Source organism: Metopolophium dirhodum, chromosome 1 (assembly GCF_019925205.1).
Source record: "Metopolophium dirhodum isolate CAU chromosome 1, ASM1992520v1, whole genome shotgun sequence".
NCBI classification, from domain to species: Eukaryota; Metazoa; Arthropoda; class Insecta; order Hemiptera; family Aphididae; genus Metopolophium; species Metopolophium dirhodum.
Window position 1 is genome coordinate 131,102,548 of NC_083560.1, and position 27,080 is coordinate 131,129,627.

The 27,080-nt window shown below is 28.0% G+C and overlaps 3 protein-coding genes across 5 annotated transcripts in view; 2 read left to right on the forward strand and 1 right to left on the reverse strand.

Moving 5' to 3' along the window:
- The first annotated feature begins 3,374 nt into the window (after nt 1–3,374).
- On the forward strand, nt 3,375–10,865 carry LOC132935121 (aspartate--tRNA ligase, mitochondrial). The gene is made up of 13 exons (XM_061001579.1): nt 3,375–3,508; nt 3,584–3,715; nt 4,151–4,292; nt 4,766–4,942; nt 5,014–5,111; nt 5,173–5,271; nt 6,204–6,374; nt 6,435–6,611; nt 7,409–7,588; nt 9,832–10,122; nt 10,193–10,372; nt 10,432–10,618; nt 10,696–10,865. The coding sequence occupies exons 2-13, from the start codon at nt 3,650–3,652 to the stop codon at nt 10,863–10,865; spliced, it is 1,938 nt and encodes a 645-aa protein (XP_060857562.1). The 5' UTR covers nt 3,375–3,508; nt 3,584–3,649.
- Nucleotides 10,866–10,959: 94 nt separating this feature from the next.
- The window catches only part of LOC132935119 (protein eyes shut), a 62,707-nt gene continuing 46,586 nt past the window's right edge, over nt 10,960–27,080 (reverse strand). For all 3 annotated transcript variants that reach the window (XM_061001577.1, XM_061001576.1, XM_061001578.1), the window contains exons 17-22: nt 16,634–16,825; nt 13,617–13,858; nt 13,381–13,525; nt 11,512–11,687; nt 11,176–11,416; nt 10,960–11,117 (exon numbers count right to left, since the gene is read on the reverse strand). In XM_061001577.1, coding sequence (XP_060857560.1) covers nt 10,960–11,117; nt 11,176–11,416; nt 11,512–11,687; nt 13,381–13,525; nt 13,617–13,858; nt 16,634–16,825 — 1,154 coding nt within the window. The remainder of the gene's footprint in view (nt 11,118–11,175; nt 11,417–11,511; nt 11,688–13,380; nt 13,526–13,616; nt 13,859–16,633; nt 16,826–27,080) is intronic.
- On the forward strand, nt 19,134–25,730 carry LOC132935122 (transcription factor zip-4-like). Its single transcript, XM_061001580.1, has 2 exons — nt 19,134–19,419; nt 25,614–25,730. The coding sequence occupies exons 1-2, from the start codon at nt 19,232–19,234 to the stop codon at nt 25,654–25,656; spliced, it is 231 nt and encodes a 76-aa protein (XP_060857563.1). The 5' UTR covers nt 19,134–19,231; the 3' UTR covers nt 25,657–25,730.

Below are 27,080 nucleotides of genomic sequence, written 5' to 3' on the forward strand. Positions count from 1 at the left end.
GTGGGTCACTGTAATGGATGGTGTTAAATTTGAATTCAATGATTTAATATCATTGTATAAGAAAAACGATTCTGAGCGAAGACTATGATATTACTAGGGCTGTGAATTTAATGCACTAAAAAACCTTAAAAAATGCATTAAAAATATCAAAAATATGCAATGACATATGCACTTAAAATGCAAAAAAAAAGGAATATAAAATGCCAAAATTTATAGTATAAAATGTATTAAAAATGGTTTTTAATTTAATTTTTATATTTATATTAATATTGGGTACAGGATATTAAACATTAGTACAAAAAAGTGTTAATTTAAAAAAAAAAATAGTAAAAATGTTGATTGAATTTGAATTTACATTTGCATTAAGTTAATGCTATTCACCTGAAACATATTAAAAAAAATTTTGTTTGTATATATTTGGTTAAAATAATGAAACAAACTTCAAGATATTTATTTCCAAGTACCTTTACTGTTGGACAACAATTAGTGCTCGTTTGATGTTCTCAAATAAAAATAACTGCCGATTGTCTGTCTTCAAATTTTTAAATGTCGAAAAACTCCTTTCAACATCTACAGACGTAATAGGAGCATATCGCATAAAAGCCATGTCATCGAAGCTGAGGTCATCTGGGAGAGACGTTATGGACAGTTCAGTTCCCTCGAGAATTTTCGATATATTGCAAATTGTATTAAATCCCGTATTTTTTTCCAATACATTTTTTTAATTTTAACTGAACGATTTTTCCTCTTTCATTTTTTATTTCTTGAATTTTGTTTTGTAATTCTGTCACAATTTGAATAGAATCTGCGAGAGTACGACCAGACAATTCTAAACGAATGATAGTTTCAGGTAGTGTCCCAAAGTTAGATATAATGTACGCTAAATTGCACTCTAAATTCCGATCGGCCATTAAATCTTGTACTTTTCCAATGGATATATATTCAGAATAATACATGGCTGCATTCAACCAAGTTCCCCATCTAGTCAATATTGGTTGAGGCGGTAATGGTATATTAGGAGCAATATTTTTAAAAATTTGTAATCGATACGGTGCTTTTAAAAATATGTTTTTTGCATTCGAAATTAAATCGTCTACTTTTGGAAAAATATTTCGTATTTCTTCTGCTACCCTATGTTGAGCATGGGCAAGACATGTCACGTGTTCCGTTTTAGAGTAAAGTAATTTTAAAGCTTTTCCTGCTTTCACCGCGTCTGATAAAAATAGTATGACATTCTCCCGTTGAATACCACCCGGCCATAATAGCAAAAGTGATTGTTCAAAACATCTAACTATTGTACCACTATTAGCACTATCATATTACCAAGTATATTTGATGATATTATTGTGAATAAAGTAATTTATATATGACCTATTTACGTGGAACCTTGTTTTAAATTTTCAATCCTTAGCTATAAAAGTTGAACATTTTATAAATTTTTAACTACAAAATAATTATTAAATTTTGTCAAAATTCGAACTTAAAATGCATCTAAACAAAAATCGTGCTTATGTATTTTTAATATATTTAAACTGCTATTGTAACAATATATTAGGAGCCTTGTATTAAATTTTCACGCTTTTTTACTCAACAAATACAATTTTATTGATATTTATAGAAAAAAAAAACTAAAAAAATTGAAAACTGATAATGTTGTTAACAGCTCAAAAAGATTCAAATTATTTTAAAAATTTTATCGTGTTTAAAAAATGCTAATACAAACATTCAGTGAAATTTTCAAGTATCTACAGTCAGACGTTTTTTAATTACAATAAAATAAGAAAATCGTTACATGAGATATCGAGTAAATATCAAATGTTGTAAAAATATGAATTTCAAACACTCATAAAAATTTAATTTTACTTTCTTGTAGACATTTTTTTTTTGGTAAAGGTAGACAATATGGATAATTTTGTATTACATTTTCAAATCTTAGATTTAAAAAGAAAAATTTTTATGAATTCTCAACTCAAAATAATTTGCTAATTTTCGTGATTTTTCTGTATTTTGTCAAGATTTGAACTTTAAATGCTTATAAATAAAAATTGTGACTAAGGATTTTTAATATTTTTCAAATACCATAGTAACAATATAGTAGGAGCCTTGCATTAAATTTTCAAGCTTTTTTACCCAATAAATAAAGTTTTATTGACATCCATGGAAAAAAAAACTAAAAAAAATGGAAACTGAAAATGTCCGTAAACAGCTCAAAATAAGTCAAAATATTTGGAAAATGTTATGGTGTATAGAAAGTGCTAATATAAACATTCAGTCATAATCGCATGTACCTACGATCATTTGTTTTAAAGTTGCATGAAAAACCAAAATGGATTTTCTCGAAAACAGATTTTGCGTAAAAATTCCCGTTTTTCCTTAATTTTTCTTTTGTTTTTCACGTCGTGTTTGAAAACTACTGAGAAATTTTTACTTTTGACCCCCCAAATTACCAACTAGATTCACTTTCTTATCAGAAAAGTTACTTACTGTTGAAGAAAATCCAAGCACTTTTACTGTCCTAAAAGGTGATGACAGACACAAAAAAAAAAATAAAAAAAAAACACACATAATTGTAAAATCAATACATTCATCGCTTCGCTCAGAATCTAAAAAAGTAAATAAAACAACACACATCATTGTAAAATCAATACATTCATCGTTCCACTCAGAATCTAATACCTAGATTTCTGTCAACAAAATGTACAATAATGTTCAATTATTAAAAAAAATACATCTGCATCAAAATATTATAAATATAATAATTAGCATAAATTTGTATACTTTAAGAATATCATAGGAATCAAACATTTTAAATTTACAGAGGTGATGTTTGAACTTTAAAGCCCAATTGAAGATTTCTAACAGTTGTTAAAAAAAACTTCTTTCAGTTTGAAGTTAATAGTTATATGATTCAACATACAACTAACTTACTAACTTAAGTTATTATTATTATTATTATTTTTTAATATATAAGTAGCCAGTAGTATGGTTTAAAATAATAAAAAGGAAATGCCTATGCAATAGGTATATCATTAATAATTATTTTATTATAATTTATATTTATTATTTAATTATTCATAAATTAATGTAACTTGGATTTGATTAAAAGTGACTCGTTATTTATTAAGTTAATGAATAATAAATTTTAAAATTTAAAATTAACTTAACTTTAACTTTTTAACTATTTTATGCCCATGCTTGCTAAATAATGAACAATAATATTGGGTATAACATTTTGTATTACAGAATAATATTAGTCACACCTCCAACGATCATACAACATAATGAACATTGATCATCATGTCTATGCCTCCACGTTATCTACGTTGATAACGAATAATAATTTTAAATTATGTTATCAAAAACAATTTACATTCCAAAATGATAAATGTATAAAACCCTCAAATTTTGTATCGAAACATTATGATTTTAGTTTTTTGCGCCTTTCATTGTCTTCAGAAAATCGACTTAATGTTTACAGTTCGATCTTCGGTCCCTATCGTCTAAAGTGGTGTGTTTGTCACTTCAGTACTGAATTTACAAAATGTTACAATTGTAATCTTTTATCCTCATGTTTATTTTACAGACAGAACACTTCTTGTCTTAACGCAACTTGTGTAACAGAATAAATCGTATTAATTATTCAAGAAATATGTATCACACAAAATACTTGATTGGAAGTAAAACAAATCTCTTTCTGCATAAATATATTAACCAGGTAAGTTATGATTGTATTATGTACTATATGGTATACTCTATGGGTGATATGAAACATACTCGCCAGTGACCAGATTACAGCTTGTAGACAATATCTATATTTTGTTTCTACAGAGATTACTATCTATATGCTCGTCATGTAGTGAAGCCCCCTGAGCAGGCCCCCCACATAAAACTTAGGACACCTGTACAAAATGTTTTTGGGAGCCCCATAAAATATTGTTTATTATAAAATAAATATTCCTATCAAAATTTTAAAAATTACCAATTCATTTCCACAGGCTCCTGTACTCCATGTCCAACAGCCCCCCTCCTCCCTTGTGGGGGCTATAGCCTTGTGTAGGCAAAAGTCAGCCTCTAAGTATGTTTCTTAACTCAAATAGAGTATAGTTTAGACAGTAACTATGTGTTTAATTAATTTATGACTACTTTACAGAGTTTAATATCAAGTGACTTGAAAATATTGTCAGCAAACATAAAGAAAAATATACTCACAAGACGGTACAAATTTACAGTCGCCAAAACTGTAGACATTAAAGAAATTGTAAACGAACATAAATATGTATCTGGATTGCATAGTAAGCAGTATACTATTATAATCATAGACCTTATACTAACTATAGACGGAGCAAATAAGGCTGGCGGGGTTGGGTGCAGTGATGGCAAATATTATATATTATTACAAGTCATATAACGAAAATGTTGAAATCCAAAACCAAACAAGTTAGTAATAAGGCTCAACACAAATTTAATCATAATTCGTTAAATTTGTTTGTGACTTATAATAAAAGAAATACTCATTAATAATGATACAATACGATAATCACATATTTTTGCTGCTTTTATTTTTAACCATGCACAAGATTGTGCATACTCATATGTACAGAAGTACGGAACAACACGATCAGCGTTACCCATGTCCACCACGGGAGCTACCACCAATTTTCGTCTATTAATATAAGGTCTATGATTATAAAGCGTCTTTAAATTGTCTCAATATTTTGATGAGAAGTGTAATTTAATATTCACCATTATAATTTTATTTTCATAGACTTTTCAAATGTTAATTTATATACCTCTCGTACTCACACGTGTGACCAACTAAGAAATGAAGACTGTGGAAAATCGGTTATTCTTTGTGGATGGTTAGAGTATGTACGATTAAATCGTTTTTTAATTTTAAGGGATGGCTATGGTTCAACGCAACTCATTATTCCTGAAAACGCAAGTATTATTTTTGTTTTTTCTTAATTATTTCTGTAACTTTATCAACCCATTAATTACTATATTTTAAATTAGGCCCAGAATTAAATGATTTTATTAAAAAAATACCTCTAGAATCAGTTTTGATGTGTTATGGTAGCGTAAAATTAAGACCTGTCGAGGAAATAAACAAAGTGAGTTATATTTATCAAAAATGTGTGTAAGTATTTAAATATATCCTGTATTTCACTATAGCATCAATCGACAGGAATGATAGAAGTAATTGTCGATCAACTACTATTACTTAATGCGGTTGACACCAAGCTACCATTTCAATTACGGAAATTTAATAAGGTAACCATTACAATCTGAGTTCATAGAACATCATTTACGCAGGTGTTTCCTTATCTTACTAATGCATAAAATAGCAATATTATTGTTCAGCAGTTCCAATATTGTGTTGTTGGCTTGAATATTTGAGTGAATTAACCTAATCAATTAATTTAATCAAAGGTAAGAACATCATCTATCTCTTTATGGTGCCGCCTCCCGTCTTGCGCAAACTACGTGTGTTTTGGTTACCGCCTAGTTGCGCTGGACAGACTATAGTATGACTATTAAGAGTATTTCTAAATGTTTGTAACTCACTTAAGAGGACATCGCACCCGCATATGTTGTCTCCGTCTTACACGTGTACAACATAGCAAATTTTACGCTTAGCAGATCACGTTTAGCCCCGTTAATTTTAAAATTAGAGTGAATTGACCTCTTATAAAATTTAAAGTTAAGAATGTTATCTAGGGCATATTATCGGCTTTTTGTTATATTTCAGTTGTAAAGTGAATTATGAGTATTTTAAAATTGTAAATTGTTTATACATCTTTTAATGCTTATAACTCAAGTTCAAATTAAAATTTTACAAAAAGCAAAATGAGATAACCTAGATAACATTCTTAACTTTAAATTTTATAAGAGGTCAATTCACTCTAATTTTAAAATTAACAGGGCTAAATATGATCTGCTGAGCGTAAAATTTGCTATCTCGTACACGTGTAAGACGGAGACAAAATGTGCGGGTGGGACGTCCTCTTAAGAATTTTGTCAAAAACCAACCAGATAACATACATCTTACTTTTAAGTTTGATATAGGTCAATGCACTCTAGTATAAAGCTAACCACATAATATTGAAATTACTAAACACAATTTATCATGTTGTCTATATGTAAGACAGAGAATGACTGGCTCTTAAAATTTGTTTTTAATAATAATGTAATTTTGATTACAGGCAAATGAATCGTTGAGATTAAAATACCGTTATGTGGATTTGCGATATCCTGAGATGCAATATAATTTGCGCCTAAGATCAAAGTTGTTGATGAAAATGAGAGAGTTTTTGATTTATCACCGAGAGTTTGTTGAAGTAGAAACTCCTACATTATTCAAAAAGACTCATGGTGTAATTATTATTTAAATAATTTATTTACATTTGTTTTAATAGATCAATTGTTATTTTTAGGGTGCACAAGAGTTCATTGTACCAACTCACGAAAAAGGAAAATGTTATTCGTTGGTACAAAGCCCTCAGCAATTAAAACAAATGTTGATGGTCGGTTCCATGGATAGATATTTTCAAGTAGCAAAATGCTACAGGGATGAAGGTGCCAAATCTGATAGACAGCCAGAATTTACTCAAGTAAACATAAGTCAATAAATTAATAATTTAAATAAGTTGTTTGCATTATAACTTATAAGTAAGGCAGAGTACTTTTAGCATTTGCATCTTCGTATTGCGCAGTCTTAAAAACAAACCGCCAGCTAGAAACACATTTGTTCCATTTGTATATAATGTATTTTTTTTGCTGCGATAACTTTAAATAAAATTTACTAAAGGAAAAACAGTTCTTATACCATTTGATTATTTAAAATCCTCCACACACTGTTGTAATGGCTGCAGGTTGATTAAATATTTGAGTGTATACTCTTACCAACTTGAGTATTGCCGTTTCTTATATAACGTAGCTATAACTATAATTTTAGATGCTATTTTTTAAGAGGACGTGATACCCGCATGTGTTGTCTCCATCTTACAAGTGCTTAACAAATCAAATTTTATGCTAAGCAAAACACGTGTAGCTCGGTTAGTTTAAAAATTACAGTGAATAGACCTCTTATAAAATCTAATGGTAAGATTATTATCTAGACAACTTTATGAGTTTTTATTATATTTTAATTTTTAAGCAAGTTATGAGTATTTTAAAATGTACAAACAATTCACAATTTTAAAATACTCATAGTTTGCCTTAAAATTAAAATATATTGAGAAGCCCGTGAGGTTGTCTAGATAATAATCTTACCTTTAGATTTTATAAGAGGTCAATTCACTCTAATTTTTAAACTAACGGAGCTACATGTGTTTTGCTTGTTGTAAAGCTATACGTCCTCTGTCCTAGTTATAAGTTATAAACTTATGTATTGACATATTTTTTTTAGCTGGATATTGAAATGTCTTTTACCAACCAAGATGGAGTAATATTACTCATTGAAGAGTTATTATCATTTATTTGGCCATCGGAATTGGGTAAAATCAAAATACCATTTCCTCGATTGTCGTATGAGGAAGCAATGGTGACATATGGCAGTGATAAACCAGATATCGGGTGTAGTACAAAAGTAATACTTCAATACAACTAACATATTTACTTCATTATTTTCTTTGTAAATATTCTGCGATCTCCCAAGGAGTAAAAGTTCATGTATTCAAAAAATGATCTGTTCGAAAGGTTATTTGTTGGAAATTTTTTTTGTTCCTATAACTTACTGGATCAGCTCCATGAGGATGGTAATTTTCAGAAAAAATAAAACAATTTTTGTCATTATGATGTACATTGTTTTACACGAGTCCAATAAAAAACATGTTGTAAATTATGGAGTTACAAAAAAAAATAATTAAATTCAGTTATTTTACATGAAATAATTAATTATTTAAATAAAAACAAGATAAAAAAATTATTATGATTTTATAGATAAAAAAAACCACTAACATAATTATTAATTATTATTTATAAATTATAAGTTACTAGCTGACCCTGTGCACTTTGTTGCTCGTTAAAAATGCCAACTCTTGTATGATTCAAATTTTGTTCAATTTGTTATTTAATATTTGGTGTAACGATGTTCAAAGCTTAAAAATGTTCTACTATTCTATTATAAATTGTAACCAATTTTTTGTAAAATTTTCAATTTCCATCGGCCATTGTTAATCTCATAATGATTGTGCGAGGACCATTTTAATATGTGAAACCTGTGAAATTCTTTCTTTGTGCACACCTTATGGTATGAAGGTATCGCGAACATTTTAAGTCTACCTATCATAGTTTAAGCTCTACATTGATCAGTTAGTGAATCAGTCAGAACACGTTCAATTATTAATCCTGTTTTGTCTTTACTGTACCTAAAGCCTGCCACAAAAGTTTCATGGCGATCGGGTAAATAGAGTAGGAATGCATAAAGGATAAATAAACAGACATATTAAAATAGCTTTATATATACTTAATATAGATAACTATGGTTTCTTCAGTTTATACTATAAAATACTTGCTATAATACACCAAAAACCGCAATGAATCAACTAAACTATTATTACCTAAAAATAGCATTAAATATAATAAGTAATAACTAGGGCCCGGATTTAAATGCACTTAAAACCATACAAATATACTCTAAAAAATAGCCAAAAATGCCCTTAAAAATGCAATTTACCACAGAAATAACCTTAAAATGCCATATATTTTTTTGATACAAATTGTAATTCATAAATGAGATATAATTATTATTTATTAATTTATTATTTTATTAAAAAAAAACTGAAAATTTGAAATATTGACTGCTATGATGCTACTATGATGTAGCACAAACTGACTGATTATTTGTTATTTGACCGAATACGGGTGACGCTCCACAGTAATCATAATAAATTAAGATAAGATAAAAACTGAATCGAAAAAAAAAATTGGCAATGTGGAAAAACCTGATAAACCTTCTTAAATATCAAAAAAATAATTTATCTTTAGATAATATTTTGGATAGGCTAAATTTCATATCTATATTGTACAAATATTCATTAAAAACCAACAAAATGACCCAATAATGCGTAAAATGCTCTAAAAATGAAAAAACGTAAAAAATGCAAAATTAAATTTGTAGCTTTCAAACCCTCGTTACATGAATCAAATTATGTACTTAGAAAGCATTGTGTATAATCAACCAAAAAAATATGCACTTTGCATTGAAATCCGGGCCCTAGTAATAACATTAACACTGAGAGGCGCAAAGATGAAATGTATAAAGTTGTTTAAAATAATAAATACTATGATAATCATAAAATTGCGAGTATCCTATTTATAGAAGAACACAAAATATTGATAGACAGCATACTATACTCATATTTATAGTTATATTGTACTTATGTAGTTCACAAGATTATATTGCATATTGCCATTGAGTGTAACCAATAATATTATTGCCCAATTATATTTTGATTTTAATAAATATCTAATCTTACATATTGAATACATACATTAATGTATTAATCAAGACATCACTATAATAAATTGTGTCTGTTATTATTATGGTTGCCAACACTGTTATCTATTGGTAAATATTCCAATGCTAAGTTCAACTCTTGATTTACATGCAAATAAACCAATAAATATTGCGTTACATTGTTAGCAGTCGCCCATAATGTTGATTGATGCATGCAATGCCTCAAAAGTTTTATTTTATTAGATTTTTTAAAACATATTTTATCCTTATAAAATAAAAAATACAAATAATAATTTATGGTTATAATTGTAACTATTATACATAAATATATATGCTCATAAATTAAATGGGCATTCAATTATTATTTACAGATTTCTAACTGGACAAAGTACCTACCAAATGCATCAAATGAAGTTTTTGCACTTGTTTTAAAAAATGCTGAAGACAAACTGACTAAGAAACAAATAAATGATTTAAAAACATTAATATCCACCAATTACCCAGATGTTAAATTCAGTCTTTTAAATATCAGATCAATTGAAACGTTCAAAGAAAATCTTAAAAAAATAATTAATGGTATTGACGTAGCAGCTGTGTTGGCTGCTGATAATATATCTGAACATGATTTAGTAGCAATTGCTAGTGGTTCAAAATATAAAGCTGTAAGTTATTAATTTTAAACTACTGAGTTAATTTTCAACATATTTCTATATCATAATCTTAAAATTACAGCTATCAGTACTGGGTAAAATTAACGAACATTTCAAAGTAGATAATTCAAATGATGTCCGTTGGCGTTTTGTTTGGATAGTCAATTTTCCTTTATTTGAAATGGATTCTAATCAAATTCAATCAGTTCATCACCCATTCACACAACCACAAACAGAAATTACTTCTGATAACTTATTAGAGGTAAATTACATTTTTTATTTACTTTTTTATAGCAATTTTATTTTAAATTGTTTTCATAGGTTAAAGGGTTTCATTACGATTTGGTATTAAATGGAAGTGAGGTAGGAGGAGGTTCAATTCGTATACACGATGCCGATCTGCAAACAAAAGTTATTGGATCCATTTTAAATATACCTACCGAGACTATGTCTCATCTAGTCGAAGCATTGAAGTCTGGTTGTCCTCCACATGGTGGAATAGCTTTAGGTAAAACCTATTCCAAATTAACCACTATTAATTGGTCAATAAATTGTATATTATAAAAATATTTTCATGTTTTTTAGGCGTTGATAGATTACTATCAATTTTGTGTAACACAAATAGCATTCGTGATGTTATTGCTTTCCCTAAGACTTTTGAAGGAAAAGACCTGTTGTCTGGAGCCCCGACCGAAATCACTACCGAAGATATGAAAAGATATCATTTAAAAATTGACAATATAGAAAAATCATAATATTAATAATAAACATAAGTATATTGATTGACTGATTGAAATTGAATTCTTTAGAATTGATTATTTTGCTCACATTTATGTAACTAATATTATTTCACCATGTATCACACACATCTACATTTACGCTCTCATAGTGTTTGAAATCAGTTATAACATTTTCTTGAACAGTCAGTTGTTCGATGCATCCTCGAAAATTGCTTTTAAATAACTCTTGTCTATCATTTAAGAAGAATTTCTCTTCTGGAACTCCTCCTGTAAAAATATCTTTTGTAAGAAAACTTGCAACAATATTTCTAGATTTTTTTATTACCTAGATAAATTATGTTATCATTCAAATTGAACGAATCTATATTGTGGTGATATGGATCTGATATCCAATCATCCAATTCTAATGTTATATCTGACTTTGTGACATTCAACCTCACCGTATGCCATTCACTATTGGTTATGTTAGATTTTGGTGCTGTCAGTTTATTGGGTCTTTTATAATTCTGCGCCCATGTCACTGTCAATGATCCATTAATTATTCCTAAACCCATGTACCACTCTTCCTTTAAATATTAAAAATATACATTTAATACAATATTAGTTACTAAACAGTACCTATATTTTATAGGTTTTAGGTAAAGATCATTATAGTGGGTACCTGTGATGTCCAAATTAGCAATCCGTTATCATATACTGTTGAAAAGTTTAAACTTATAAATTGTGTTTCGTTATCCACGGTCGCTTCGTCATTACCTTCTCTTTTAGTAAGGGAAGACAGTTTGCTAAGAACTAAATACCCATGTCCTTTAAATAGTGGTGGACCAGTTGGAAGCTCTAAAAAAGAATCACAATATTTTTTTATATTTAGTTAAATATTATTACATAAACAATAAATTATACACTTTAAGGTACTTGAAATAATATTTAAGTATTTAATTACTTTGAACTATTGTTATCTATTTGTAACTTAATTCTTAAAACTTTTTAAGTGTTAAAGCAATAATTTTATCAAATACTTAAGAGGATGTCGGCGCACTATTTGTTTTCTCTCTCTGACCCACGCACAACATAGACAAAACGCATTTGCGCAGAATCGTTTTTTCTGTGTTCTTAAGTAATCTTTGAGTAAAATCACCTATTACAAAAAAGATAAAAAACAATATTTTAGAGGGAATGACATATTATCAATTTTATATTTTATTGTTATTTGACTTTGTATTCAACTTTCAAAATAAACAAAAAAATGTTGTAAATTTAAATTATGTTTAAATTATTTTGAAAAAATATTTAGAGAAATCGATATGTCATTCCCTCAAAAATACTATTCTCTATCTTTTTTGTAATAGGTTATTTTACTTTAAGATTACTTAAAAACATAGAAAAACGTTTCTGCGCAAATGTGTTTAGTCTATGCTGCGTGTGGGCCAGAGAGAGAAAACAAACATCCTCTTATTAACTTCTATATTTAAATATGTAAATCTATAAATTGGTTTGGCAATTAAATTTATTTTCAATTATTTGACATATATTGGGATGAAATGTTTGGTGGATAGAAAGAAAAGTTGTTTATGTCTAGAGTCTAGAGGGTTTATTTTGAAGTATAAACGTTCAACTAGTTCTGGGCAATCTATAATTATGTGTAATAGTTCATAAAGGAATTTCAAATTTAGTTGTTTTAATCTTTTTTCAAGTGGTAGTATAGAAAAGAGCCATTAATCCTTATGGTTAAGATAATTTCTTTTTTTTTAATAATAATACGTTTATTTCTTCTCTAAAAAAATATTACAAATAATATAAGGAGAATAAAATTTAAATTAGTTGAATGGCCTATCTCACCACTGAGGATACCTCTTGTTGATGATGATAGAGTACTAGTAAACAGTACATAATATGAACATTTATATAAAAATTATTCAAAAACAAAATTATAATCAAATCCTTACATTCTTTTTTAAAGAACTTAATTTATTATATTTTTCATAATAATTTTTGTTATTGGTATTTGATTATTATGTTTATATTTTAATTTTATATTGTGGGCGAGTACACAATCTTGAATTATGTAAAAAGATTGAACTTAAATTTACTAACGGAGTTAGTCTAATACTCTTGCAGTTAGATACGGAGTCTAACTCTAATAGGTACTCTAGTGAGTATTTATAATTTAAATATCCATTTTTGTCAAAATGTGAACTTTAAATGGTTCTAAAAAAAAATTGTTAAGTGCCTACAATTAATAATTAATTCCAGAAAGAACTACTTATGAGAAATCATATAAAAACATTTTTCAAGTTAAAATTAAAATTTAATACATCTTAACCATATATGTACCATTATAGACCAAATAAAAAAAAATTATTATTGTTGAGCATTGCACCACCCAAATTAAACTTAAAATGTATTTTATTTTGTATTACTCTCTAGTATTGGTAGTAGGTAACTTATAGGCATTTCATTGAAAACCTACCTAAACGTTAAAGTAACGTTATGGTAAGGAAATTTGTTACAATATCGTTTCGGAACATACCTTTTGTACAAAACGGACCGTCCCAGCCTGGATGGCATTTGCACACGAACGACGTATTACCGCTTTCACTTACACAGTGGCCTTTGTTCTGGCACTTGAATTCGGTGCAAGGCGCTTGCTTGTTACACGAGTCTCCGGTGAACTCCTTGGTGATCAAACCGATATTTAAACAATTACATTTATGACGAAATCGAGAACGCGTATAATATGATGGAAAAATAAAAACGAGAACGTACCTGAAGGCAATGGCAGTGTGGTTTCATGTCCATGTCCAACCAACAACTTCCGCCATGGTGGCACAAGTCGCCGCCGCACGGTGTCCCGTCGCAATCAGCAATGTTCCTGCCAGCGGTGATCGACGAATAGTTGAGTGTTATCGTCTCGTAGTCGATCGACAGTCTGCGTATGCATCCGGCAAAGGGAACCGGAAGTCCAGCTGTGGAGCCGGGTGGCATGCGGGACAGATCTGGCAAACCTCCTAAACCGACGTGAAAAGCGATTATTACATCTGCGTTTTGAGGGACCTATAAGTATGATATAATTTATGCGTGTCGACTGTCGACGACGACGTCTGATCAAACTGAAGGACAGTATGGCTCATCGACCATGTGTTGCTGGCAGGGCCGTTCTTGAAGGGGTGAGGAGGCACTGAGGTAAACCAGAGCTAGGGCCGCGAGCTTTTTACTTAGATTTAGAGCTTCTGGTTTGAAAAAAATATAAAATAAATGGTTTTGAGTATAATATAATTTCATACCTAGCATTTGAAAGTTTTTGTTCCATAGGAAAAATAGAGAAGAAATTTCTAATAAATGTTCAAATTTGTATGGCTGTTATTGTTCTATACACTGTTTATAAAATTACATTCTTGAAGATATGGTGTCGTCCATAGCAGCTATACAGTCTATACCAATGACGGTTATCCTATATCTCAATATATACAAGGCTGGCATTAACGAGTTAAAAAGTTACGTTACTTTAGTTAAATAATAACAAGTTACTTTTTTCTAGAAGTAACTTCCAACTTAACGAGTTAAATTTTTGTCCATGTTTTTAGTAACTTATGAGATAATTTACTTTATTACCACGTTAAGTTAATTGTATTTCTAAACCACATTAAAAATATATTACATTTTATAAAAAAATAATAATAATAATCCAAAATAGCTAGGTATTAAAATATATATTAATTAATAAATAATAATAGTTATTATATTGAATATTCACAGAATATATTATATACCTATATTATATTATATAAAAAAGTTATAGGGGTAACTGCGTCATTAATAAAAGAAAAATATTAGCTGCGTGTCGGTTTTAATGTGCGCAGTATATAACACGCTCCACACCCTATCGCCACGGCGTGTAATCCCAGCTTAACGATTTACTTTCAGTATGTCTGATCTCAATATCTCATACACGTTTGCATACCTACTCATTAGTTATTAGTCATTACCTAATAATCATGCATATTATTAAATATTACTTATTAGTTATTACTTATTAATTATTATTATATTTTTATTTATTCATGGAATTACAGCGGTAACTTCAACTTGGCCCGTCGGCGCAAATAATGCAAATGTAGCGTATAGTTCATTGTATTTACTATTTACCTATCTATTTAAATAAATTAACAAGCAATTTAAATCCGGGATCACGCGGCAATTGTGGGTCTCTCTGTATCTCGCGCCAAAGAAAAATTGCCACGGCACGTTTTATCTAATATACGACGTGTCGGTTTTGATATGAGTTTTAATACTATATTAGGCTATAGCCTTTATAATGCAACTACAAATTGTTCTTTATCCTTTCTTTTATTGTCTTTCTTGTGCATACTCTACCTATTTATTTTGTTCTATTTTTTGCTTTATTAATTGTCAATAACGACCATAATCAATAATATCTAAATCTGTATCACAACTTCCTCTTTTCAGCACAAGCTCAGCTTTTGAAAAGAGAACCAATATATTTTAATGTAATTTTTTGTTTTGTTTTGTTACTCATAAATTGTTTGTAATTGTTATAATTTGGTGACAATAAATATTATTATTATTATTATTATTATTATTATTATTAATACTCCTTGCACCGTGCCACGCACCGAGTAATCCCGGCTTAACATGTGAACTAAAATTATCTTTCACAATCTCGGTTTTATATTGCTTCCTGTGGAGCTGTGTAACCAATTAATTAAATTATAATAATTAATTTGATTGTTATAATGTTTAATATAGTTGTGGACCAATACATAAACAAATATAGGGTGTCCCATAAAGTGCGCAACTTTTAAATCTGCCGCCATTGTTTTAGTATTTTGTTGGCAGCCCTGTTCTTATTATTTCTTATGAACAACTACTAATTAAATCGGAGTAATAGTAGATCCTAGAAATTATAAAAACAGGGCTGCCGACAAATTTTTTAAAAAATGGCGGCAGATTTAAAAGTTTCACACTTTATGGGACATCCTATACATAAAAATAATTGAAGTATTTTATTTAAGTTTCATCATTGATTAAAGTATATAAGTATCTACAGTAATTAAATTGAATACACACATTTATTTAAATATTGTAAGACATTTGTTGAATTACTATGTTATTTCTTAGCTTTAACAAAAGGTAGGCATAATTACTAATTTTATTAAAGTAACTGATTTTGAACTAAGTTAAGTTATTTTTATTTTTTAATTAATTTGAAACTTTTATATGTTAAAAAAATATAGTTAACTTTTAACTTTAAACTTAATATAGAAACATGTTAGTTAAATTTAAAGTTAAAAGTTAACTTTATTTTTTTTGAATATATAAAAGCTTAAATTAACTAAAAAATAATAATAACTTAATTTGTTCAAAATCAGTTACTTTTTTAAAGTAAATATATATATACGAGTATATATGACTGATCTAATACATCTCTCCCCGAATTAGTGCTTGGGTACCAGGTGTGTAGGTATTAAAATAATTTTATTAAGTTCGATACACATACTAAATAGAAAATAGCCGCCACTGTAGAGCTTTACTTTTTCAGTGTAATTCAATGACTTCATTATTTTTTCTGCTTTTATGTAAGTTGGGCAATCCTTCTATAGTTTGTTGATTTTTAATCAATTTATAAGAAAATCAAAAATAAGTGGGTATTTTAAAAAAACACTTGTAAATACAACTGTATGTTATAGTCTTTGCAATAATTTTCTAACCAGGCCTCGCAAATCCTAAGAATGGCCCTGTATACTCACGGGTTCAATACATACCGAAATATATGAGATTGTCAAAATTCGAAATGCCCTCAGACGGCTGCAGGACGGCGTAGTTGACCATCCCGTCGACCCACAGGTACAGCTTGCGGCGATACCGGCCCACTCTTACGCTATGCCATTCCGACATTGTCAACACTCGGCCGCTGCGGACCACCAGCACGTCGTCCTGACGTCGCGTTTCGCCAACTAAAGACAGACAGGGAAGGAAATCAGTAAAACCCCAGTGACTACATTGATTTTCATGTAAGGTGAGGACCGTCCATCAAACTCTTGCAAACGGCAGCCCTCCCCCTTCGTGGGTAAATGTAAATAATAATGTCTGTGAAAAATTATAAGAATCGACAAACAAAAAAAAGTCGTTAGTTTCTGAGGCTGCATCTGAGATGGGTCCCAAAAATAAAACGTTTATACTATAGTTGGGTCCCAGATTTTTCCTTTCCAGTTTTCCTTCCCATTTTAACAGACTTAGGACTGTCTATGATCAATTTTTGAAAACTGGTATGATTTTTTTCCAATAAAAATATATATAATTAGAATTTTACAAAATATAATTTGTAGGTAATACAATATTTTACGATACAATCAATAACATATTAAAAATGTTAAATACCAAAAATTAAAAATACATATTTTACAAAATAAAATACGATTTAAAAAAATCTCTTTTGTGTTGGTAAAAATGTATACCTAACTGTATAGTGTTTAAGACATTCATTTTACAAAATCGAATCAATTCTACATATTATATTTATACATGACACGAAGTGAAATATTTAGTTTATATATCAATAATATTGAAGGAACAATTAAATTAATTATTAATAATTACACAAAAATGATATTTTTGAATCGTATTTTATATTATAAAAATATGTATTTGGTTTTTACCATTTGTTTTGTATTTTATATTTGTATTACTTGCCTAACATAATTCGTGACCCAACTGGTTTACTACCTACCTGTGTTTAACACCTAGTCCCAGTGTTAGGGACCCAACTTGGATTCGCCGGTTTCTGAATAATTCAGCTGATAAAAGTAATTTTTGTTTCAAAATCCAAGAGTAGGTACAAATATTCAATACTTTATGGATTCTAGTATTGAACTTAATGGATTTTTTAAGTAAGGTTTTCTGCAGCTAAATAGACTATGGTAATTTTATGTAATGTCCATTCAACAGACAATCAATTAAATTGTACCTATGTTTACATAACATTATAATTATAATTTATAAACTTATATAATAAACCTTCAAAAAAAAATTTAAGAGATTAGTTAAAATTTGTATCACAATATAACAACAATTTTGTCACATAAATCTGTGCAGCAGAGCGACATCCACTAACCCGCTTTCTTTTAATAATATTTAAATGTATACTTGATTTATTTTATTTGTATTTTTACTATAATTATAGCCCACGGAAATTATAATAACATTGATTTTTATTATTATAAAATTTACTTTTTAAAATTAAATTTAGTATACATGCTCCCATCAGGTAGGTAGTACTGCGAAGTAGATTCGGGAGAATTTACTACCTGGAGAGTTTACAATTTTACATGTCATTAAAAATGGGAGAGTTTACAATCGCCCGTCATGAAACACCTAGAAAAGGTATAATAATAAATATATATTTCTTAAACAAATTATATTATCTAAAATTGATACCAAAAAATATAAATCGATCTTTAATTTGGCACCCAGTGAAACCCTGACAACTTTGGCACCTTAGAATTGCACTGTTTACCATCACCACTACCAACAAAACTAAGCCCCACCCACCACCCACATCACAATTAGCATGTCCATGAGACCATGACTATTATACCATAGTACCTACCTCTTTAAGTGTACCTAATTTTAAGTAAACGACAACATAGATGGGGTACCGGTACATCATTTTACATAAATTAATTTATAATTCATCGAAACAGTGATTAACCACTTGGCATATTATTATAAGGTAGGCATGCCTCAGATAATATAATATGGGTACCGAGGTTCTATATTTAAAATATTTAGGTATACACTTACCAATTGCCATTGATGTAGTCCTAAAAGAAATGTATTGGTACACTCGTACACGTACACTCCTTAATCATTGTACAAAAATACTTGGCGGGCTACGCCTAACCTGCGTACCACGATTTTCGTTTAGGGTGGGTACACGCATAAATATACAATTAGTAGGGGTGTACCCGCGAGTACCCTCCACTACAATACTGCCAATTGCAAACATAGAGACCTTAATGGTTTTTAAACGAGTTTCTAAAACATCATTGTTAAATACATATCTTATAAGTAATTTACAGAAAATTATATTATATTAGTATATATTATTATGTTTCCGTTGTTGAGCCAGAAGAATGAAACAGGAAATCTATTCAATTTAAGTAGGTACATTAGAGAAATACCACTGCCGTCGGACACTGTGAAAAATACACTCATTCTACAATTTTATTTTAACGAGGACGGACCTATCTGTGAGTACTAGCTTAGATTAGTGAAAAAACGTGCAATTTTGTTTTTCATAAGTTAAACACTTTTTTTTATATAAATCAAATCAATTTCGTTTTGCACCTTCTTCTATCAACATGAGTTCTGCCGGTCGTGATCCCAATTATTACATGAAGCGTCAGAAGAATAACGAAGCGGCCCGACTAAGTAGGAATAAAAGAAAAGAAAAAGAAATTCAAGCAGAAAAAGATAAAAAGAAACTTGAAGCAGCATATGTCAAACTGCACAAGGAATTACTTCAGATCCATAAAAAGAAAATAGAAGCGTAAGTAAAAATTGTTTGATATATTATATCCCTAAAAACCCCCGAAGGAATGGTCTTATACTCCCCGTCACACAGTGGTTAGTAATATTATATCCCTGTCCCTATTTAATATTATAATATATTATATATTTATATATATTATATATATAACTATATTTCCATAAGGTATTCATCGTTGAGATTTTTTTTTATAGTTTGATTTAGTTAATATTTTATTGATATTTTATTTCAAATTTAGAATGGTACTCATAATTTAGTTTATAATATTTTGTGAATAGTTTATGAAAAAATTGTTTTCTTTTTAAAATGTCCCCATATTATTATTATAATATATTTGTTTAAAAATCAGGGCTCTGCACCCGAATCATTTATTCGGGTTTCGGGTTTTTTGAGCTGGATATACTCGGGTGTTCAAACACCGGAATAAGAAATTTAAACAAACGTTATTTTCGAGAACGATTGAAAACGGCATTTTTGGTAACACTATTGAGAACGCTGGATATTTTATTTTTTTTCCAACGTTGCCAAATTTAATCGAATGATAATTTGAGCACGATAATTTGTTGATATTGAATTAGCAATATATTATATTAATTGTTATTAAAATTCTAATGAAACTCAAGCAGAAACAATATTGAGTATAGCTACGATAGTTAGAGTCAAGGTACTAAGAATAATATATCTATGCCCTATGGCAATAGCCAATAGGTTAAGTAGATTTGGGGTCTTAGATGGTCTAAACATGTTAGTAATTACTAACGATCTATCAATATAAATAATTTGCAAAAATGATTGAAGTATAACGAATACCTACATCTAATATTACGGTAAACGGACATTCCCCCACCACGACTATTTTTGGTCTAGTAGGACATAACCGCCCTTTTTTAAAAGTTAATAATTGACTAATAATAATGAATTTAATAATATAATATTATTTATTGTTTAATATAATTTATTTTTAAAATATAAAATATATAAAATAGTTTTTATTTTTATAAATATAATAGATTATAAATGTACATGTTTAATCAACTGAACTACTTACTTGAAAAAAAAAATAAAAAAAATAAATAGGTATGAAGTAAAATATAATTAATAATTAATACAAGTGGTTAAAAATTCGGATATAAAAATGATACATTTTGTAAAAAACATTTGGATTCTGATTCTTTTGTTATTTCTTAACATATATTTTGTAGCCTTTGTTCGTATTTATTTTTTTTTTTTTGTTAAAACTGTACCAATTTGAATATTTAACAATTTAATAATTATTTGTGAGTTTGATTCAAATAGTTCAGTTGATCAAAAATATACATCTACATATAATTTATCATATTTATGAAAATATTTGAAAATATTAGACAATAGACATAAATTAATTGCATATTAAATAATAATATTATATAATTAAATAGTTAACTTTTTAATAATGGCGGGGAAAATGTCCTACTACGCCCAAAACAGTCGGGGGGGGAGGGGGAAATGTCCGTGATTCTAATATTACATATAGTTTATATTTTTGTAAAACCATATTTAAGGATTATTATCCTTAGTATGGATATTTTAATTGTTTTAACAATTATTAATTAATGACTTTTTTCAAGAATATTAATTATTATATGGATACGGAACATGAATCTTTCAATAGGTTGCCAAATAAATGATATGGCAACGTAAATTCGTTCTCAATCGTATTCTCTTATGGGTTATTTTTAGGGGTCAGCGGTAAGTTCTTTGTTATTTTTAATATTAAGTGTTCTCAATCGTTTGGCCAAAAAGGTATAACGTTCTCAATCGTTCGATAGCCTCTGGTTTTGACCGTTATTATTCAGGTTAATATTGGTTTGGTTAAATTAATCCCCGACTAGAATCACTATTTAATAATTGATATTTTTATTACAATTTAATTTCCGTGTAAGGAGCCAGGTGCTGGTTTTTCAAATTTTCCGAAATTCTATAAAATTTTAAAATTATATTTTATATATTAGTTGCCACTTAAATTACAATACTTTTCTACTAATCTACTATCTGAAATCCATTTAGGGGGGAGGGAGGGTCTGAAAGAAAAAGACTTCTTACAATCCGCATTGAACTCCAATTTTTCGTTTTATTTAAAATAAAGGTACCTACCTATAGTAAAATTTGCAAAAAAAAAAAGGTTAACATTTAAATAATTATGAAGACATATTAAAAAGTTTGAGATTAAAATATTGAAAAACGGAGTTCAATGCGGCTTGTAGAATATTAGTTATTACTCGCTGTTAGCTAAAATAAAATGATCAAATTTAGTTGATTCTAAAGAACAGTATCATTATTCCCGTAGGGCGTATTTTTGTGGACAAAATTACATTGGCACCTTAAAGAGGGCCTCTGTCTTTTACAGTCCTAGAGCCACAAAGTTTTTCGCTATGCCACTGGTTTTAGCCGTTTTAGGTGTCGAGTGTATCTTTTGAGTCAATGCCGACTTACTATAGAGCGGTGTGATTGTATGAATAAGTTCGTGGCATAGTTGTATAAATTGGGAATAGCATAAAATGAATCTAAATGTTTCGAAAATGTCATTCAGTATATATAAAATTGATATAATATACGTTAAAGATTTTAAAATTCCCACAAATAATATTTTTTGATTACAAAATAATAATTTAATATTATGATTATAGGGTGTTACCACTGGGTATCCTCCCTAATCACGAGATTCACGTTAACCTTGTCACTTATATCTCACATTTACTTATCATACTCACTATATAGATTGTATTTTTTTTTTAATAAACTAAAAAAAAAATAATATGATTAGGTAATATTAAACAATATAGTTTAATTTCGTACAGATTTTAAATTGAAATGTCTACAAAAAAATTTATACCTATACATATTTTTTTAAATATTTTGGTTTTTGATTTCTGTATGAATTATTTTTAACCTATGAGGATATCTTGTATTGATTAATGGACATGCCTTAGCTATAAAAATTGAACATTTTAACTATTCATTTTTACAACAAGATATTTTGCAAATTTCCGTTAATTTTTCTTAAAGAACATATGAGAGATCATATATTCAATTTTTAAGCTTTTGCACTAATCCTTAATTTTATTATCAACAATTTCAAAATCAAATATCAAAAAAAAGCGGGTAAGTGGATGTCGTTCTCCTGTACAGTAGGTTACAAGTGGATCAATGTATAATGGATTGTATTAAACTTGAATTCAATGATATAATATCATTGTATAAGAAAAACGATTCTGAATGGAGACGGCTTGTCAGTCTGGATATTTTATATAGTTATTATTTATTATAACATGTAAGTTTAATAAATTGATATTATAATATTATAATTTTTTATTCGTTTCAATGGTGATAAACAAAGCGTTAGAAATTAAAATCCCAGTTTTAGGGGTTTTTCGTAACTTATAGGTGGCATTAAAAAATAAAATAAAATAAAATGAACATCATTGTAAAACTACTAGCTTCCTCGCTACGCTCAGAATCTAAAATGTTTAATATCTATAAAGAACTTAAATGATGTCTAAATATTTTCGTAATTTCATTGAGTATAGAAAATTATGATTTGATTAACAGTGAAATGTTTCTATGATAATGCTTTTTGGGTAACAATAAAAATACTAAAATTGTTTGATGAGACATTGTTATTTTACGCATGAATATCCAATATCAACATTTAAATTTCAGATGTTCGTAAAAAATATTTGTCGTATTATGCACAACTTTTTTTTTTAATAACAACTTATGAAAAACCTTGTATTAAGTGTTCAAATCCTAGGTATGAATTTTAAACATTTTATGAATTTATAAAAGCTATAAAATAATTTGCAAATATTCCCGTTTTTGACAAAGTTTGAGCTTACTGTGTTGTCTCCGTCTTACAAACTTATAGAAAACAGCAAATTTTCGCTAAGTTCCTAGAACCATTTTTTCTATTGAGAGCTTTAAAATTAATGAATCAGCCTATAATCAAATTTAAAAGTAAGAGAATTATCTATGTTTTCGTCATTTTTTTAAGTTCGGTTTTTATTGATATTTTAATTTTATATAATATTTTTACCATCAATATTATCAATACTTAGTTCACTCTTATTTTAAAGCTAACAACACAAAATTGGTTTTACCCTTCTGTTGGATGAAAATGTGCAATGTTGTACGTTTCTGAAACAGAGACAACATGCAGCCTGCTAGTTAATGACTTCAGCGTATTTTCAAAAACAATAATTTTTAATTTAATTTAAAAAAAATGTCGATGATTAAATTAAAATACCGTTATCAATTTTTTTTTAGGTGATTAGTAAACTATTTTGTAACTAGTACGGCCTTGTCCATAAGTAGGTATATCTCTAGGTATACTGTGTAAAAGTATTTATTTTTTCATAAAACACTAATCAAGCACCTAATACTATTTTCAAAGATGATTATTTTGGTTTCAAATAATAAAAATAACGATAGTTGAATACTTGAATTAAAATAAAGTTATTTATTAGTGATTTATGTTTTTGTTAATTTTTTTTTTGAATTAAAATTGAAATGTTAGGTTATCTTTGCCGATAACATGATAATGATAAATATTTATTTTCTCAAAATATTATATTATGTATTCTTACATAATAATATGCAAGGCTAGACATTAACGAGTTAAAAGTTAAAATTAAATTAAAACGTTAAGTTAATTAACTCGTTACTTTTTTTTCAAATTAACTTTTAACTTAATAAGTTAATTTTTTTTCAAGATTAACGTGTTAACTTCAAGTTAATTTTATTTCAAAAGTATCTAAATTAAGTTAATTTTCGTCCGAAGAATAATGCAAATGTTTGAATGAGTTTGATATATCATTTTAAATTTCTTCCATAATTTTCTCGAGCGTAAAGAAAAACTATCTAATAAACCATAATAATATTATGTTTCTGGAATTTTTTATTATTACAAATTCGCACATTTGAACTTTACACTAAGTTATGTTACTTTTTTTTTTAAGTTAACTTTTAACTTAACTTAACTTTATTATTTTAAAATAACTTAACTTTACGAGTTAAAAACAATTGTTAACTTGCCTAGCCTTGATAATATGCTATAATCTTTGTTTTCTTAAATAATATTTCTTATTACATTTTAAGTTAAAACTAAATGTCTCTCAGTCGACTAAAATTTATGGATTACTGCAATGGGGCTCTCACGAAAGTTAGAACTTATAACGACTTACTTTCGGTTCAATCCTATTTAAATGTCATAAATTATTTTTGTCGTTTGTAACATTCTGTCATGTTGCGCGTAAGGCAACATATTGCTCATATAGGGATAAACGAGAATTTGTTATTTATTTAGTTCGTAGTAAATTGTAGATGTTAATAATCTTACACTTTCTGCAGGTTATTAAGTTATTCAATGAGTACTCTTTACATACTTCCAATATTGCAATTTCTGCAAGGCTGGGCATTAACGAGTTAAAAGTTAAAATTAAGTTAAGACGTTAAGTTAATTAACTTGTTAATTTTTTTTCCAAATGCACTTTTAACTTAATAAGTTACTTTTTTTCATGATTAACGTGTTAACTTCAAGTTAATTTTATTTCGAAAGTATCTAATTTAAGTAAATTTTCGTCCAAAGAAAAATACATATTTTTGAATGAGTTTTTACTTTGATGTATCATTTTAAATTTCCCAGTAATTTTCTTGAGCGTAAATAAAAACTATCTAACAAACAAACCATATTATATGTCTAGAGTTTTTATTTTTGCAAATTAGTAAATTTTAACTTCACACTAAGTTATGTTACTTTTAACTTAACAAGTTAACGAAAAAAAGAGTAACTTTTAACTTAACTTGACTTTATTATTTTAAAATAACTTAACTTAACGAGTTGAAAAAAACCGTTAATTTGCCGAGCCTTGGCAATTTGTATATTAGACACAACACAACACACTGAATACTGAAAATTTAAATGATAAAAAAATTAAACTATAGAACTATTGAAATTATAGTGACAATTATTGATTTATTGATTAGGTAATTAAATGCTATGTAGGTATGCTGTATATAATTGAGATTCTTAATCTATAATATTATTAAAATAATGAAATATAATCATATTAATCTATCAATATTGTCTATTGAGCGATTTTATATTGGGATATCATCATTATACCTACCTAATTAGCTCTGATATATTTTTTTTTCAGATTTGTATCATCATGCTCAGACCAGTTAAGACGACAAAGATAATATCATTGGTTTTATTCAAAACATGTAGTCTAGTAAAATGTGTTTGGTATGTTTTCTAGTAAATGCCAATGTTTTTTTTTTCTTATCATTTGTCAATTAATTCAGAATATATACAAAATTTAATAATTTTTATTTGCTTATATAATTAAAAAAAAGTTTAAAAATGTTTACTTATTATTACACAACTACTGAAAAAGTTTTCACATTAAGAAGCACCAAAAATTGTATTAATTTAAAATGAAATATATAATTTAACCTAAGTATGTTTTTTTTCATTTGTAGCCTATAGTTGCCTCCATAATTATCACTTTTTTGTACATTTGAGGAAAAATTGGTTTTGCGTAATAATAATCGTTTTGGTTTTACTCGATTATTTTTAAGAGTATAATATAGGTATTGCATAGTATATAATTATACTATAATATAATATAGTAAAATATAGGTACTGAGTATTATTTTCTTTTGACCAAGAGCGGATACAGAGGGGGGGGGGGGTACTTGCCCTCAGTTACCCCCTCCCCCAATTCACAAAAAAATATGATATCATTTTTCATTAATTATTAAAAACCAGCATCGTAAAAATGTTATTAATTTAAATGTCCACTCCGTACACAGATTCTGGATCCACCCTTGCTTTTACTTCCTCAAAGAAAATACTACATGTAATTAGCTATATAAAACCACCAACTGCTCTTGATGCTCATAAGATGACATCAGAAAGAAAACACACATCATTGTAAAAGGTAAGACCGATATTTATATAGGTACATTCATCGTTCCGTTCAGAATCTAATAAATAAATATTAATAACAATTTATTTGTTTGAATATAAGCTGTGGAAAAATTAACAAAGACTATTTAATAATAATTAAATAACCGCAATTTATGAGTTATGAAACTTACTTAAATGTTTGTTACTTGCTATAAGTTTTGAAAATGTTCTAACTAACTATACCTATCAAATGCCTAAATAAATAGCTTAAAATTAGCCGACATTTTATTTCGTACGAAAAATTATAATTTAAGTAAAAGTAGAATATTTCAAGTTTTTACGATTAATATTTTTGGAATGGTATAAACACTTATAATAAATAGACGTACCTACTCTAATTTTTTTTCTTGTTCCAGTAAAAAAACCTTATAAAAATATTGCATTAGATTTTCAAACCTTAAGAATTAAAATAAAATTGCACAAGTATCTGCTCTGCTGTTTAGTATAAGTATCGGAATTTACCTCGTCATTGAGTATGTTACTGTAATAGATGTATCAAATTTGAATGATTTGAACGATGCATCATTGCATACGAAAAACGATTCAGAGCGGAGACGATGCAGCCTTTATTACTAAGTATAAGTACCTATTTAGTAATATATGGTAGGTACCTACTACCTATAGTATAATAATATGATATGTAGGTAGTAAA